This window comes from Notamacropus eugenii, chromosome 1 (genome assembly GCF_028372415.1).
Source record: "Notamacropus eugenii isolate mMacEug1 chromosome 1, mMacEug1.pri_v2, whole genome shotgun sequence".
Taxonomy (NCBI): Eukaryota; Metazoa; Chordata; class Mammalia; order Diprotodontia; family Macropodidae; genus Notamacropus; species Notamacropus eugenii.
The window spans coordinates 413,067,074-413,084,394 of NC_092872.1; the positions used below are offsets into that span (position 1 = coordinate 413,067,074).

The 17,321-nt window shown below is 37.2% G+C and overlaps 1 protein-coding gene across 4 annotated transcripts in view; it reads left to right on the forward strand.

Moving 5' to 3' along the window:
• The window catches only part of FAF2 (Fas associated factor family member 2), a 95,108-nt gene that overhangs the window by 48,476 nt on the left and 29,311 nt on the right, over positions 1–17,321 (forward strand). For 2 of the 4 annotated variants that reach the window (XM_072631088.1, XM_072631090.1), the window contains exons 3-5: positions 6,918–7,100; positions 13,899–13,975; positions 16,215–16,353. In XM_072631088.1, the coding sequence (XP_072487189.1) occupies positions 6,918–7,100; positions 13,899–13,975; positions 16,215–16,353 (399 nt within the window). The remainder of the gene's footprint in view (positions 1–6,917; positions 7,101–13,898; positions 13,976–16,214; positions 16,354–17,321) is intronic. The other 2 variants (XM_072631089.1, XM_072631091.1) reach the window with 1 other exon arrangement.

Genomic DNA, 17,321 nt, shown 5'->3' on the forward strand with positions numbered 1-17,321 from the left:
TTGTTGAATCTGCTACCACCACTTCTCTTGTGTCTGTCTGGTCTTTTTTCTCAGTTTGTGAAACCAGCACCAGGCTCTCATCACCATTCACCTAAGTTATGATAATAACTTCCTAATTGGATGCTTTGCTTCTTAATCTATTCCTTCTCCAATCCCTCTTTCTCTTGGTTGTCATAGTGATTTTCTCAAACCTCGGGACTGATCTTGCCCCTTGCCTGCTTAGAACCTTTAGAGGCCCACAGCTGCATCAGGTAGCAAGCACAAACTCCTCAGCAGACATTTTCAAGTCCACTTGAAAGTCTTGTTCCAAGTTCATTTTTCTTTTCTATTCCATATCACATAGGCTTATGTTGAAGTCATATTTGCCTAATTGCTGTTCCTTGTACATGAAATTGCATCTCCTCTTTCTGTCTTTGCTCAGACTTTGTGATATACTGGTAAAAGACACTCTACTCTTTTCTACCTCTTAGAATCCCTAGCTCCCTTCAAGGCTTAATGCCCAGGGCCTCTCCTTACAAAAAAACCTTTCCTGACCTTATGAGTTTTCTTTCTCTTCTCAAATTATTATATATATTCTTATGTGTATATGTTGTTTCCCTGTAATGCATTGTAAGCTTCTCAAGTATAAGAGATATTTTGTCTTTGTATGTACACTGCCTCACTTATACTTCTGTATGTGGTGCAATGAATCGCACTCAGAGTCCTGAAAGTTCAAATAGCCTTTTACTAAAAACGTATTCCAATATCCCACAGAGTTAAAGCAGTTCATGAAAATAAAAACAGATAACTGGCTATCATGAAGGCTAAAAGAAGTTTCCCTGGGGTCTCAGATCCCCAACAATGACTTAAAACTGTTTTAAAATCCCTCTTGCTCAAAGACCTGAAGCTGGATTTCATAGCTATCTACCAAATGGCAAAATTAACTCAACTGCCCCAGATCTGTACTACAACTCTGTTGCTTAAAATTACAAACTATGATATCAGAACTGATGATGGAACATGCTCTCCACCTCCTGACAGACAGGTAAAGGACTAAATATGTAGAATAAGAAACAACGTTTTTGGACATGGCCAACAAAAGAATTTATTTTGCTCGACTATGTCCATTACAAGGATTTATTTTGTTTTTCAGCAGGAGGGGAGATGGAAAAAGAAAATAAATTCTTGTTAAATGGAAAATTTTTAATTGAAGAAACAAAAACTAACAGCCCCAGTTGGTATTGTGGGGAGTTAGTTCATACCTTCTCAGTTCTACCATATTCTGGCCCACACCATCAACAGCATAGCTGTTAGCTTTATAGCATAATAACCCACTCCCTCATCCTTGTAACAAAGCAGAGTGAGCTCTATCAAACAGCAAAAAGAGCTTGTGTGAGCCTATCCTTGTGCCTGGTTTTGCCGGCTTAAGATAACTTTTTCACTTTTGGTCCATCTAGTTGGCTAGGAGCTCACATAGGCTGCTTCCAGTCTACTTGGACCACATACTCCTTGGCTGCTTTCCCGTGTTAGCTGGGATCTGCACTCCTGGCCCCCAACTTGACTAAGACCTGCAAACTAGGGTGCCACTGCTGTTTCTTTCCACTGTCTCATCTAAGGTGCTATTGGAGCTATTGCCTGCCGGCTACGGGTTGCTGTCAGTGTCACTGTCTAACTATTGCCAGGACTGACTGTGCCAGGGTATCATTGTTTTCCCACTATCCTACTGCTACAGTTGCTGTCATCTACTCAGTACCTAGTATAGTAGGCTGCATATAAGTTGTTAATAAATTCTTACTGGACTGGATGACAACTTTATCTGGGCCTTGGCCTTTATATTCTCAACCCTTAGTATGTAGAAAGAAGAGAAGACAAGGCATTGGAATGAGGATAAAACTTCTGGGAAGTCTTAAAAGGAGAAGTATAAGGTGGAAATGAGAGAGGAATTATTTAGGTAAGAGGATAGCTAGCATATCTGGTGTCATATAAACTAAGTGACAGGAGAACTGCAAAAAGAAACTTTGGTCAGGGAGGATGAAGATTGAATAAAAACCATTTGATTTTAATAGATATTGTTGTGTTTGTCCTTCATTCTCAAAGAAGACTATGACATCAAGATGATGCCATGACTTGCAGTTGACTTTGATTTGATTGAGGAAAAGCTGTGTAAGGTCACAAACTTCACTTTCTTCTCCTGAGTCATCTGGGTCCAGTGCCCTGATATTCATCAGGACAACTGGAGATGACCCAGGATGCAATGTGGGACCCTGGCCCTTTCAGCCTAAGGTTCTCACTTTGAATGAGTCACACCCATTCCTTAATAGATGTAGACTATGGAGGGCAGGAATCTCCATATGTAAAGGAGATTGATGGAAAACCCAGAGACAATAGATATAGACCACTCATAAAAAGTTTAGAAAAATCAAATGAAATAGGCAAATTGGAGGATATTTAAGGATCACTAGGATCAAGGAGTTTGTTTTAAGATTTAATTCGGCAAACATCTGTTAAAAGCACCTATGATGTGTAAGCATTAATGTTAAGCATTAAGAATATAAAGAAAAAAACGGAGGTCATAGAAAGCTGTTAAAGTTGATTGGAAAGGAGAGTTATTACATGATCAGACTTGTACTTTAGGATAAGCAGTTCATAGATGTAGGCAATTGTAGAATATTAGGAAGTAGCTAGGAGACTAGTTTGGCTAAAATATAGAGTGTGGGAAGGGATGCATAGTAGTTAGTTAGGCTCAGAAGATAAGGGAAGGAAAACTAATGTCTGAAGGTAGAAGGGAAAACAGCTGTGAAGAGGGAAACAAATGCAGAGGCTAGAGATGAAAGGGGGTTAATTGTGGACCAGGTCCAGAGTAATCAGGAAGTCTGGCATTAGCTATGTTGAGATATCACTGTGAAAGTGTGAGCTTGGATAAACATGTGTCAGATATCTTCAGTCTTTTTCTGAAGACCAAGGGTCCTTTGAAGCCCTTTGTTCAGAGGGAACTGAAATTGTAGGAGATTGAATCTCAGATTCGAAACCAATAAGTAGCGTGAGTAAAAACGGAAAATAAATTTAACATCAGAAGATCTGGATTTGATTCTTATGTCTACTACATATACATGTGTGACCTTGGACAAGTGACTTAATCTGCTTAGTTGCCCTAGTTGTAAAATGAAAAGGTTGGATAAGATGATCTGTAAGGTACTTTTTAGCTCTAAATCCTGTGACTTAGATGTGTGTTTTCTAGATGTGGAGTCTAATTTCATCTTTTCTGCTACCTGTCTGGGTTTTATCTTACTTACTGTTCTTTTTTGTTATGAGTAAAGGGAGTGACTTGATTTTTAAAAAAAGGTGTTGATGAAACACTTAAAAACAAACCATCTGCCATGTATTACAAGAGAACCTACCAAGATTTATAAAAATCTGTTGATTTCTACACCCTGATGCATGGGGAAAAGACTACTACTAGAAGAAACCTAAATTTTATCTCCAGTGAGTTTAATCAAAGGACTTGGAGATATGGATAGTATTTTTAGCTCTTCCAATTAAAGTTTGGAACTTTGGTAAAGGAACCTGTGGGAAGTGAAAAATTTCATAAAATATATCAAAGTACACAATTTGGTTTTCTGAATCATGACTTGAGATACTAGAATGGTACACATTTGGCTAGGGGTAGAATGTCTGATGAGTAGTGAGAAAATTGTGTTTGTGCAGACATTTACTGATGTAATTCAGAGGAAAATCTGAAATAGAGAAAACTAGATATAGAGAGGGAAAGATAAAATCATGCCCAGATAAAGCTTTAAAGATTGTATAAATTATATGGAGGACAAGTAATTTGACCTAAAAAGAAGAGTAATGGTAAAGGAAGTAACGGTTTATAATAGAAACTATCTGAGAAGAGGGAAAGAAAAAATATAGTTTCATGTGTCTATATACATAGAATTTAGGTAATAAAGTGAATTTGAAATTTTAATTCAAGGAGATAAATATACTTCCTAAATCTCTTCTGGACCTGGTGATATGGAACCCTCATGACTGGACTGTAACAATGTTCAAAGAGAAAGTTTTCATGGAAGTGGCAGCAGAATTAAAGTGTGTGTGTGCGTGTGCACGTGCATGCTCCCACTCATGGACATACATGTATATATTTGCACATGTGCGCACACACATGCACATGAAGACACATATATTGGTGCGTAATTTGAGGGAGTATCGAATGAGAGACAGAGAGATGAAGTGATAATGTTGACTGTTTACTTGATACAGATCGCAGAACTGGCATAAAGGCATTAATATAGTAGTGATGGGAGGAATGGGAGGGGTATGGAGGGGGTTCAGTTAATGTCTATTGAAGTTCCATTCTATTAAAAGTAGAGCATGTAATATGTTCTCACTTTCCATGCAAACATTTTCATTTCTTAGAAGGCAGAGGAATTGACAAAGGGAACTGCAATTCTCTACTCAGTTCTAGCCAACAAGGGAAGTACTTGATGAAGTGGAAGTAATAGAGAACCTTGGGATAAAGCGACCACCTCATCTTAGAATTTTTACTTTAGCGCCAAGAAAGGGGAGTATAACTGAACTGCTCGGATGAGTAACTGTAGTTGAGAAGAGACTATACCAGTGAGATTCTCAACAAACATGTACTTTAGGAAAGTAGACTTCAAAAAGTTTGAAGAAATAAGCATGAAGTCATGACCAAAGACTCTAAGGGGCTTGAAGACTCATTAAGAGGAATTTTTTATTTTTAATATAAAGAATGTTGAGGCCAGTAGGACTGGGAGGGGGAGGGGTGCAGATTATTTGCATTAAGAACTGCAAAGAAGGTGAAATCCTACTGTTAGGGACAGACTGTGTAATGTTAACAGACAAAGTGAAAGCAGAGCTGCTCAACTTATTTTGCTTCTGTTTTCCCTGTCAAGGAGAATGATCTTCAGACTGGAAAGGGTGAAACAAACATGGTTAAGGGGGAATTGAAGCCCAAGTTTAGGTAAGGTGATAGGAGGAGAGCACCTATCTGCTTTAAATTAGTTCAAGTCTCCTGGTCCAGACACATTACATCCTGTTGTTTTGAAAGAATTTGTCGATGTCATTACTAAATTTCTGTTGGTAATATTTTGAAGACTGGAAAATGAGGAAGGTTCTAGATGACCAGAGATGGACAAATGTCTGTTTTCTAATTCCAGAAATTATCAAATAGATTTGACATCAGTTCCCAACAAGTTCTAGAAGGCATTAAGATGACTTGTAAAGATGTCAAAACATAACTGATCACTGAATCAACATGAATTTTTTATCAACAGCAAGTTATGTCAAATCAACGTCTTTCCCTTTTCTTAGAGGGTTATTTCCTGGTTAGGGAACTATTTCCATACTGAGCATATCTGGATTTTAGCAGTGCATTTGACAGAATCTCTTGTGGTATCCTTTAGAAAAGGATGGAGAGATGGCATTGGTTGGGTTGTGTGATTTTTTTTTTTAATCTTTTTTTCTAATTACATGTAAAAATTTTTTTTAATTTAAAAATTAATTAAAAAAAATTTTAGTTCCAAATTTCCTGCCTCCCTCCTTATTGAGAAGACAGATAATTTGATATAGATTATATCTGTGCATTCATGTAAAACGTATTTCTGTATTAGTCATGTTGTGAAAAAAACACAGACCAAAAAAAAAACCACAGCAAACCAAGAAAATGAGGAAAGTTTAAAAAAAATGCTGCTATCTGCATTCATACTCCATCACTTTTTTCTCCAGAGGTGAATAACATTTCATCAGGTTGCTTATTCTTTCAATTAAGTTGATTTGAAGCTAGAGAAATATCTAATTGTACTAGAAAAAAATGTTTATAGTGTCATGCCAGAAAGATAGATTTTGATTGGAGGGATTGATGGTGTTAGTATTTCATAACAATCTCAGACAGATACTATTTGCATAGCTGCAAAGGGGAAAGGGTGCTTGGCCTTGTCTTTAAGATTTTCTGTCATTGTCTCAGATGAAAACTTAAAAGGTAGTGCTGCTTATCCAATTTTTGAATGAAGCAGAGCTAGGAAGGGTATGACAGATCAGGATTTAACAATATGTCAAGCTTGGAACAATGGCCCTTAAAACTTGTAGGACTAAATCAGTAGGTAATAAATGTAAAGTTCTCTACTTTGAGAAAATCATTTTACAATAGTTATTTTGATTCCACTTTACATGTAAGAAATTTAGACATTTTACTTTATTGAAAGGTCAGCAAGAGATCGTAGTGTTAATATGGTGGTTACCAAAAAACTAATACTATAAATTTTTAAAAATTTTAAACTATTAAAAGAAGTTAGTATCCTAGAAAAGTGATGTAATAATCCTCTACTGTATTCTAGTCTGGTTAAAACAATTTGGAATATTGATTTCAGTTTTAGGTACTACATTTTATGAAGAACACTGACAAATAAACTGAAGCATGTCCAGAGGAAGTCAGCAGACATAGTGGAAGGGCACTTGAAATCATGTTATATGAGAAAGGTTGAATAAACTGGAGACAAGTTAGGGTACTTGAAATCATGTCATATGAGAAAGGTTGAATAAACTGGAGGCAAGTTGTGGATAGGTTATAACATACATAGAGGAAATACTCACACTGATAGTATTAGAGATCCACTGAAGTATTGAAGGATTAATCATTTATAAATGTGTATCCCAGTTCATTTTGCTTTAAAAAAAAAGCCAAAAGAAAAGGACAAAAAAATGAATTTTAATTGATCTACTTAACCTGTGTGTTGTATACTTTGCCTTTGAATGTGAAACAAGATGTGTTTTCATAAAAGAAAGGCTTAGGGATCATTATTGTTAGCTATTGTAAATTGCGTCTTATTTTGAAACATGAAACCATGATGGCTTCACTCTTCTGGGTTAACTAATTTGTTGAGACTTTTCCCTCCTGTTTTGTGTGTTTTCCTCCTCAGGCAGCTGTACAGGACAGACTGAATGAGCAGGAAGGTGTACCAAGTGTCTTCAACCCACCTCCATCCCGACCCCTACAGGTTAATACAGCAGACCACAGGATCTACAGCTATGTTGTTTCAAGACCACAACCAAGGGCAAGTTATTTTGCAGCTGGGGATATTCTTTCTCCTCCATTTCACAAGGTCATTCATGTAGCAGCATTTTTTGCTGTGTGACAACCTTGGGGAAAACAAGTCAAAATGTATAATATTGGACTTTTGTTGATTTCCTGAGTATAATTTTTCTTTTTTTTCATCATGAATTGATAGGAAAATAGTGTAGCTATCTAGCTTAAATTTTCCTTCAACTTTGATATGTCTGTTATTTTGGGATATTTTCTTATCCTTCAGCGATATACAGGTGGCTTATTCTTATGTGCCTTATGTGCTAAGCTACATTAGTCAGGATTAAAAATGTTTGTTTTTTGTTTAACAAATCTTCAGAGGTATAATGGAAAAAACTGAACTTGGAACCAGAAGACCTAGGTCTGAATCCCATCTCTTGATACTTCCTGGATATGTGATTTGCTTCTTTGAACATTAGTTTCTTTATCTGTAAAATGAAGATGATAATACTTGCAACACGGTATGATGGATAGAGGGCCAGTCTTGGAATTAGGAGGAACATGATTTAGGTCCTGCCTCTGGTAACTCTTTGAGACTGTAAGTTATAGATAGTTGCTGATCTTCCTTGGTGGACATAGTTTTCCCACTTAGAGCTCCCATACCAGTGAAATCATAGGACAAGACAAGAAAAAAAGAAAGATAGCTCGGAGGTTTATTGTGAAGAAAATGTTTTAAAATTATTCTTCAACTCTAAAATGAGAACATTGATCTAAATGACCCGAAAGACCCCTTCCATCTCTGAATCTGTGATCTTACAAATTATTGTTAAGATTTAATTCCTTATCTGAGCCCTGTTGCTTCAGTGTTTTGCATTTTTTTTCCCTATGTCTGTTTAAGATGAAGTTACTCCTTGCTAGAGGTATAAGCATAAGATTCAGGGATTTTTGTTCTACCAGTTGTTCTTGGGGAACAGCTGGAAAGTAATGACAGAGATCTTTAGCACATGATTCAAATTAGGGTACTTAAGGATTGGCAGAGAATATGGAATTTACAATTCCATTTCTCTCCTTCCTGGCATGATCTGGTAGGGTAGTGTTTTGAAATATGAAGGTGAAAACTGAATTTCCTTTGATAATTGTGGTTGGCAAAGTAGGAACTCCTAGAGCCCCTGTGTAGCACAGTAATATTGGAGCAGGGATATAGTTTTCATGAGAATTGTGGATCTTCATAACAAACCAAAAATAGGTCTAGACTACCTCATTAGCCATGAGCCATTAACCAATTGATGACACAACATCTTCGTGTCAGCATTACTTTTTGTTGTTTTATCTACATGTGCTAATTATAATAATGCTTTTGTGACTAATTTTATTTAACAATTTTATATATGTGGCATAAAAAATAAATAAAATCAAGGAAATGAAGTATTTCAAGGGTTGCCATGTGAAAAAGGAATTAGATTTATTCTGCTTGGCCACAGAAAGCAGAGGCAGATACTTACTTAATATAATGAAAACTTATCTTAAAATTACAGTTGTCCCAAAGTAGAATGATCTGTCTCATTAGGTACAGAATTTCTCTCAGTAAAAGTCTCTAGGTGAGGCCTCTATCCTTGTTTGCTGGGGCTGTCTTAGTGGCCTGTAAAATGCTTTCCATCTCTAAAATTTTAATATTCGTTATAGAATCTTGAGAGTTAGAAGGATCCTAAGACATGAAACTTCTTACCTGGTACATTCTATTTTTTGGACAGCTATAATTTTTCAGGAAGTTCTTCCTCTTACTGAGCTACAATTAGTCTCCTTGAAACTTCTTACCTATTGATCCTAATTAGAATAAAATTTATCCTATCAGAAGGTAGTGCTTCAAATATTTAGGAGACTATCTTTTCTTGGTCAAGATCAGAAGTTCTTAACTGGGGGCCTGTGAACTTAAAAAAAAATTTCTGGATAACTATTTCACTGTAATTGGTTTCTTTTGTAATCCTTTGTACTTCATTTTATGCAATTAAAAGCATTCTAAGAAGATATCTGTAGGCTTCACCAGACAGCCAAAGGATATTCCATGACACAAAGCATAAGAACCCCTGATTTGAATAGTCTCTTAAAGTTTCTTCTGGCTCTAAATTTCATGATCCTTAAACATTAAAGAAGAGAGCCTAGATATGTTTTTGAATGAGGACCATTGAATGGAAATTAAGAAAAAGCACATTTCAGTTTAAGATAAGATTGGTTGGTTAGTTTTCCTTTGTTCTTGAAGAGGACCAAAATGGCATCACTGTGTGTTGGGTTCAAGGTACAGTGTGTCCAACTCTGGCTGATCAGACCAGGCTCTAAACAGAAGGCTCTACCACAGATCAGGCACAAATTGTCTGTATGAACATTTGGAGTGGAATGGCTTTAACCTTTATTTTGAGCCACTGTAATTCTTCTTTACTTGCAGAGTATAGCGTCTTTTTTGATGCAGGCACACCATGTGCCATTGTCTCCCATGTCTCACCTTCGATTCCAGAGTTCTTTAGAGAGGCTTCCTTGTATCACTTCTCCTGACCTCTCTGCAAGTATTTATCTTGTGTGAGTTCACTGTAAAAAATAGTCTTTTAGGCAAATATACTTTTGGCATTTGAAAAACATTACCAGCCTATCAGAGTTGCACCCTCTACAGGAGAATTTGAATATATGGCAGTTCAGCGTGAGAAAGAACCTCAGTGTTCAGTACTTTATCTTGCCAGGTGATCTTCAGAATCCTCCTAAGACAATTCAAATGGAAGTGATTTGGTTTCCTGGCATGGCACTGCTATAATGTCCAAATTTCATAGGCTTACAACAGTGAAGTCAACACACTGGCTCTGTAGACTTTTAGTTTGATAGTCTAATACGTCTTTTCTACCACCCTTTCCTTTGGAACCTCCCAAACACTGAGCTAGCTGTGGCAGTACATGCATCAACCTAATCATGTATGTGTACATCTCAGAAAAGTATACTGCTGAGGTAAGCGAACTTCTCCACAGCATTCAAAATTTCTCCATTTGCTGTAATCATTTGATATAACACATATGGAGGGTATGGTACTGGCTGGCAGAAAATTTGTTTTATTTTTGTTGATTATTAGGCTGAAATTAGCACAGGCATCAGAGAATCGATCCATACACACTTTGTTGCATATCAGCCTCACCACAGAGGTTGTGCTGAGTGCACAATCATCCACAAACAAAGTCATGTACTAACTCTCCCTCTGCTTTAGTCTTGGCTTGTAGTCTTTCCAGGTTGAATAATTTACCGTTAGTGTGGTAACTGACTTTGATGCAGCTTTTGTCTTCATTGAAGGCATCATGCTAAAAAGCATGGGAGTAGGCATATAGCCCTACTTTACTCTGCTGGTAACTGACACAGCTCAAGAACATTGTCCGTTATCCAGAACCTGGGTAAGCATACTGTCATTAAACTGATACACAATGCTGATGAACTTTTCTGTGCAACCAGATTTTGCCAAAATTTTTCACAAGCCCTCACAACTGATAGTATCAAGGGCTTTCATTAGATTGACTAACATTGTGTACAGACCTCTGTTCTGCTCCTGGCACTTCTCAAAAATATAATAGTGTTGCCATAGGTAGTCACAAGTTTCCCATGACTGAAGGTTGTTAGGAGTTGTTGTGAAATATAGAATTGAAGGGGCAGTACAGATAAGAATCCAACCATCTCATTTTACAGAGGAAGATCAAGCAGTTAAGTGAATTTCCTAATGCCATTAAGGTAGTAAATAGCAGAATCAGGATTTGAATCCAAGTCTTTTGACTAATCCACAGCGTGTTGCTTAATGTCAGATAACCACTAGTTTGCACACTTTATTTTTTTTTATTTTGTTTTCAGTGTTCTACAATCAGTTCCATATATCTTAGATTTTTTTCCCCTTCTTCCTGCTCCTTCCCCCCTCCTTTCTCCCTACCTCCTTCCTCCCTCCCTGAGATGGCATGCAGTTTTATATAGGTTCTACACATACATTCCTATTAAATACATTTTCACCTTAGTCATGTTGCAGAGAAGAATTAAAATGAATGGGAGAAATCATAAAACAAACCAAAGCGTAATACAAAATAGAATGATCTACATTCTGTGATCGAATTCCATAGCTCTTTTTCTGGATGTGGAAGGCATTTTGCCTTAAGAGACCATTGGGAATTTTTTAAGTCCTTGCATTGCAATGAAGTTCTAAGTCTACCAGAAAAAATCCTCACACACTGTGGTTGTTGCTGTGTATATGTTGCTGGTTCTGCTCCTTTCGCTCAGCATCAGTTCATATAAGTCTTTCCAGGCCTCTCTGAAGTCTTCCTGTTCATCATTTCTTACAGCACAATAGTATTCCATTACATTCATATACCACAATTTATTCAGCCATTCCCCTGTTGATGGATATCCCCTTGATTTCCAGCACAAAGAGTGCTGGAATATAGTGCTGCTATAAATATTTTTGTACATGTGGGACCCTTTCCCATTTTTATGATCTCTTTGGGATACAGTCCTAGAAACGGTATTGCTGGTTAGAAGGGTATGCACATTTTTGTAGCCCTTTGGACAGAGTTGCAAATTGCTCTCCAGAGTGGCTGGATCAGCTCACAGCTCCACCAACAATGAATTAGTGTTCCAACTCTCCCACATCTCCAACATTTATCATCATCCTGTTTTGTCATGTTAGCCAATCTGATAGGTGTGATGTGGTATCTCAGAGTTGTTTTGATTTGCATCTCTAATCAGTAGTGATTTAGAGCATTTTTTCATATGACTATAGATAACTTTAATTTCTTTCTCTGAAAGCTGCCTGTTCATATTCTTTGACCATTTATGAACTGGGGAATGACTTGTATTTTTGTACATTTGACTGAGTTCTCTATATATTTTAGAAATGAGGCCTTTATCACAGATTCTAGTTAGTTTGCACAGTTTAAAGAGGATTCATGCTTCAAATAGGAATTGAACTAGATTACCTTTGAGATCCCTTCCAACTTTGAGGTTCTGTTATTCTACCATAAATGTACCTAGTTCCTTCAGCCATTCATCATATGATAAATTTCAAGTGTTCTTGCCCTCATGGTTGTCTAGACATGTTTTAGTTTGTTAATGTCTCCCTTTAAATGTGATAACCTACATAAAACTGAACACAGTGTTCTAGGCATCTGACCAGGGTAGAGGACTGTAGGACTCCTACTTCCCTCATCTGAAATCTGCTTCTACTGACGTATGCCTAAAGTTTCTTTAATTTGGGGGAAGGGGGGATGAAAGGGAAAAAGTCCTAAAGGGAGAGAGGTCTGTACATGTAGTTTCAACAATATAGAGAATTACTAGTGAGGAAATTCTTTCTGCTAAAGAAGATTGCTACCTACTTTGTGATTTCTAGTTCTACAGAGTTGTCTGTGGCGATGTGAGGTTGCCTAGGGTCTCATAGTCAATCAATATCTGTCAGTCAGAAGGCTGGAACTCAGATCTACCTGACCCCAGGACTAGCTGTACTCATTGCATTAAATTATTTTGGCTGCTTTGTCATGTTCTGGACAAATCTGGGTCTCTTTGATTCCAGGATTAGCACCATCCCCAATAGATTGTATTGCCTTTGAATTAGAGCACATAGATAAAGGAAAAGGCAGATAAGAACAGGAAATCACATTCAAGGGCAAGAATACTAAAGGAAGACAAAAATGAACTTTTATTGAGGAGGGAGAAAACAGGGATCAATGTAGCTAAAAGTTAGAAATAATGTAAAAGAACAAGGAGTGGAAATAATTGTATTGAGTCAACACTTCTGTACTGAAGGTTAGGAGAGGTCCCCCGGAATCATAGAATTAGAAGACTCCTCATCAGATGATCTAGACCAATTTGTACCTAAGTAGTAAACCCTTTTTACCACATATTCAACAGGTGGGCATCTAGCCTTTGCTTGAAGATCTTTAGTAAAGGAGAGGGCCCTGTGTCTCAAGGCAGCCCATTCTACTCTAAGGATTTCAAAGTTTTTCCATATAATAAGCCTCTCTCTGTCTCTCCTAGTTCTGTTACCTAGAGCCATCCGGGACCAGCCCAATCCGTCTTCTATGTGACAGCACACTTGAAGGCAACTATTTGACCTTCCTATGTTAGAATATTAGAGCAAATCTCTTTCAGGGTTAGACATCTGCACTTTCGGCAAATGATCTTTGTGTGACATGATTTTAAGGCTCTTCCCCATCCTAGTCACTTTCCTCAGGATGCTCTCTAACCTATTAAAGTCCTTTCTAAAATGTGATATCTAGAACTGAGCACACTCTTCCAGATGTGTTCTGACCAGGACAGAATCCAGCAGGATATCCTGTTACTTTCACTTTGGACGCTGCTGCTTTTAGTACAGCCTAAGATTGCATTCACTTCTAATTGCCAGTACAAAAGCAGAAACAGAAGAGCCCTGGTCCTCAAGGAACTTAAAACCTATGTATAAATATAGGGGGTTTTGGTCCAGACTTGTGATTTCATTGGTATAGGGAACTCTTGGTAAGAAAACTCTCTACCATTGGGAATCTCTCAGTGTTGTACCACTCAGTCTTAAGAGTTTGCTGGGCCATTGAGTAGTTAAATGATTTACCTAGCTAGGATCACATGACTGGGGGGGGCCATACATTTGAATCTATGTCCTGACTCTAAGACCAGCCTTCTACTATGCTTCATCTTTCACAAATATGGTACAAATATAAAATAGTGTTTTGTGGATATATATTTAGCTATTTAGTCCAGTGAAACCCCTAAATCTCTTTCAGATAATCTACTGTCTAGTCATACCTCCCCCATATTGTACTTGTAAAGTTGATTTTTTAAAAATTCAGTGTATATTTATTCTTTAAAAATTTTTTCATTTCAGGGATTGCTAGGATGGGGTTATTACTTGATTATGCTTCCATTCCGATTTACCTATTACACAATACTTGATATATTTAGGTGAGTACTTTGTAGTTACATATTGATACAGTGGTAAATTAGAGAGTTCTATAAATAGGTTTATGTAATATAATACAAATAAATATATATATAAGTAAATATATATAAAATAAATATATATTTATTTAAGGTATATACTGATTGTATATAGTCAATGTGGACTCCATAGAATTTTTATATTTTGTTTGTCATATAATTCAGTGCTTTATTTGGGCACTCTTCTTAACAGTATGCAAAAGTGTTTTCTAGTGCATGTCTGAAATTATTATATATTATTAGAGAAATTGTTTAAATTGATTTTGCATATAGTTTTTAAAGAACAACTAGCTTTATCTGCATTTTCCCATTTCCCTCAGTTACCTAAATCACTCCCCATTCTACCTAACCTTTTATATTTTTATATGTTTCTTTTATATTCTTCAGTTTCTCTGATTCCCTGTTTTTGCACTTTTTCCTAATTCTTCTGCTCTTACTCCCAAACCCTTCCAACAGCTCATCTGACTATATTCACCTACCTCATTTGATAGTTCTGTTGTACTCCTCCTAGACCACCATACTCCCTGAGCTACTTCTTATGTCTCTTGCCCATACCCTCAATTATGTCATAAATACACAGTAAGGGAAACTAGAAGTGCAGATGGTACCTGAACTTAGTGCAGCGCAAATAAGCTTTCTCACTGAAGTGAGAATAACTCTGCTACCTGAGGTTGAAGGTAGCATAGTTTATCAGTCAGTCGGTAAGTCACAGTGAACAGATTATCTAAGCTGAGCAGGGCCTTCAACCAGAAAATGTCAGCCTAGTTAGCTTCTTATTTTGTAGAAGAAGAATCTGATGCCACAAGAGAGGAATTTCTTTTGTTCAAGGTCACATAGGCTAATTGTGGGCTGTGCCAAGGCTGGAGCCTTGTCCTCTTGACTCCTCATCTGTATGCTTTTTGGCTTTATGCTGTCTCCCTTGGCAATAATGTTCTCAAACTTGCTTGCTGCCATCCTTGTTTTTGGTTATTTTTTTCTCACCAGGAAGTCAGCAGATCCTATCACTTTTTAGTTGATTGAAAAATAATGTGAGTTTATCTATTTATCATAGACTCTGAGGTGGAGGGGGCTCTGGTCTAACCCATCACTAAGCAGGAATTGTTTTTACAACCTCTTTGACAAGTGACCAAAAAGATTGTGTTAATTATTTCCATTATTAGGAAAGTTTTATCATTCTTAAATATTCTGCTTTGTAGAAATTTGCATGATGAATGTTACCAATTTTAATATGATTGATTATCCAAACAATTTTTGGATTTTTATGTGACATACTGACTTTTCTGTCCCTTTGCATTGATGTCTCAGATTTTGTATATAGAGTGTCTATTGAAATTTTTTAAAAAGTTGTAGGTACACATGCCTTCTAGGGTCTGATCTTTTAGAAAGGAACTGCCACCAAAACAGTGTGGTTCAGTAGAAAGCAGTGTGGATTTAAAGTCACATGACAGACTAGTTTCAACTCTGTGACTCATCAGCTATATGGCCTTGGGCAGATGACTTTACCTTTCTTGGCCTAGGTTGCTTCTGCTCTAAAGGAGAGATGATAAACTCACACTGACCATTTCCTAGGATTGTTGTAAGGAAATTTTAAAAGTGCTACATAGATAGGACTAGTTGTCCCTCTTGTTATTTCCTCTTCTTCTGTGTGGTATCAAAGATAATTTTTTGCTCCTATAAGGAAAAAAACCAAGGAGTAATTGAAAGCCACAATTGGAGGTTGATACTAGTGATTTGAAATTTGAAACAGTTATTTGATTGAATTGAATAATATGTATGTTTACCTTCATACATATACATTGTGCATGTGTATGTACACTGAAAACTTTCAGAAACAAGAAGAAAAGGAATTATTGGGAAAAGAGTGGGGTAAACGGAAATGAGCACATTTCTTGTTCTCCTAGCCCAGCACTGCTTTGTCTCTTCTTCCTTTTCCTTACCAGTTCTTATAAACTGTCTTATTCCTACCATTATGTTTGCCCCTGGGATTCTTATTTTTCAGTGTACAAGTAGACTAGTGTTAGAATTTGCTTCTTTTAAGGGACGGGGAAATTTACACTGACCACCAAGCAGATGTTATGGTTGCAGGCCCTACTGAATGACTCTGTGTGGATTGGTTGATAATTAATGTCTTTTTGCTTAAGCTGTCTATATCATACAAAGTTAAGTAAGTGGAATCTATGTGACATATGTCCTTTCTCCCTAGGTTTGCGCTTCGTTTTATACGTCCTGATCCTCGAAGTCGGGTAACTGACCCTGTTGGGGACATTGTTTCATTTATGCACATATTTGAAGAGAAATATGGGAGGACACATCCTGTCTTCTACCAGGGAACATACAGCCAGGTTAGTGGGAAAGATAATACAAAAGATACTTTACTGATGTGAATTCATCTTTGGAAGAAAACTGCAGAGCTTCTCCCTCCCTCCCCCCCCCCCCCCCCCCCCCCCCCCCTTGAAGTGCTTCCTCAGGGGAAAATTTACATTTCAGTTTGAGTGTGACTTACATCACGTACTCCAGGCATCCCTTAATTAGTTACATGAATATTTAAGAAATCTAGGTTCCCCAGCAAGAAAAACTAGTCACCACCATTACATTGTAGATATGTGACAGAATTCTGTCAAGGTAAAACATCTTTATGCATTGAAATAACTCAAGAATCAACCTTAATACAAGTCAGAGTAGGGGTAGCACAGGGGCTGAGACACAAGGTCAATTATTCTTCCCTAACTTGCACCCTGCCCCCTTCCTCAATCCTGTACTGTACTGCCTTTTGTCACATATCCAACCAGCTGCCAAATCTTTTCTTTTCTACTTATATAACATATCTAGCATCCAACACTTTCTTTCAGACTCAACCACTGCTTTTAGTTCCGATCTTCATTACCTCCTGTCTGGACTGTTGCAAAATATTCCTAATTGACCTCCCTGCCTCTAATCCACTCTAATCCATAATTCATATTCCAGTATAGTTGCCAAAGTGCTTCTGTCCTCTCCTCCCCTCCCCTTCCCTGGCTTCCCCTCTTCTCTCCTCTGTTATTGTATTTCCAATGCTTGGCTCATACGGTGTGCTTAACAGATGCTTATTGATTTATTGCTGTAGTAGATCTTTAGATTTGAAGTGAAAAGATTAGAGTTCAAATCCCAGTACTTCTACTTAATAGCTTTCTAACCATAGAAAATTCACTTTACCTAATTGAGCCTCAGTTTCCTCATCTATAAAATGAAGGAGCTGAACTAGATGTTCTTTAATGTTCCTTCCAGCTTGATATAAAAATCAAGCTAAGTAAGATCATATTCCTAGTACATCTGG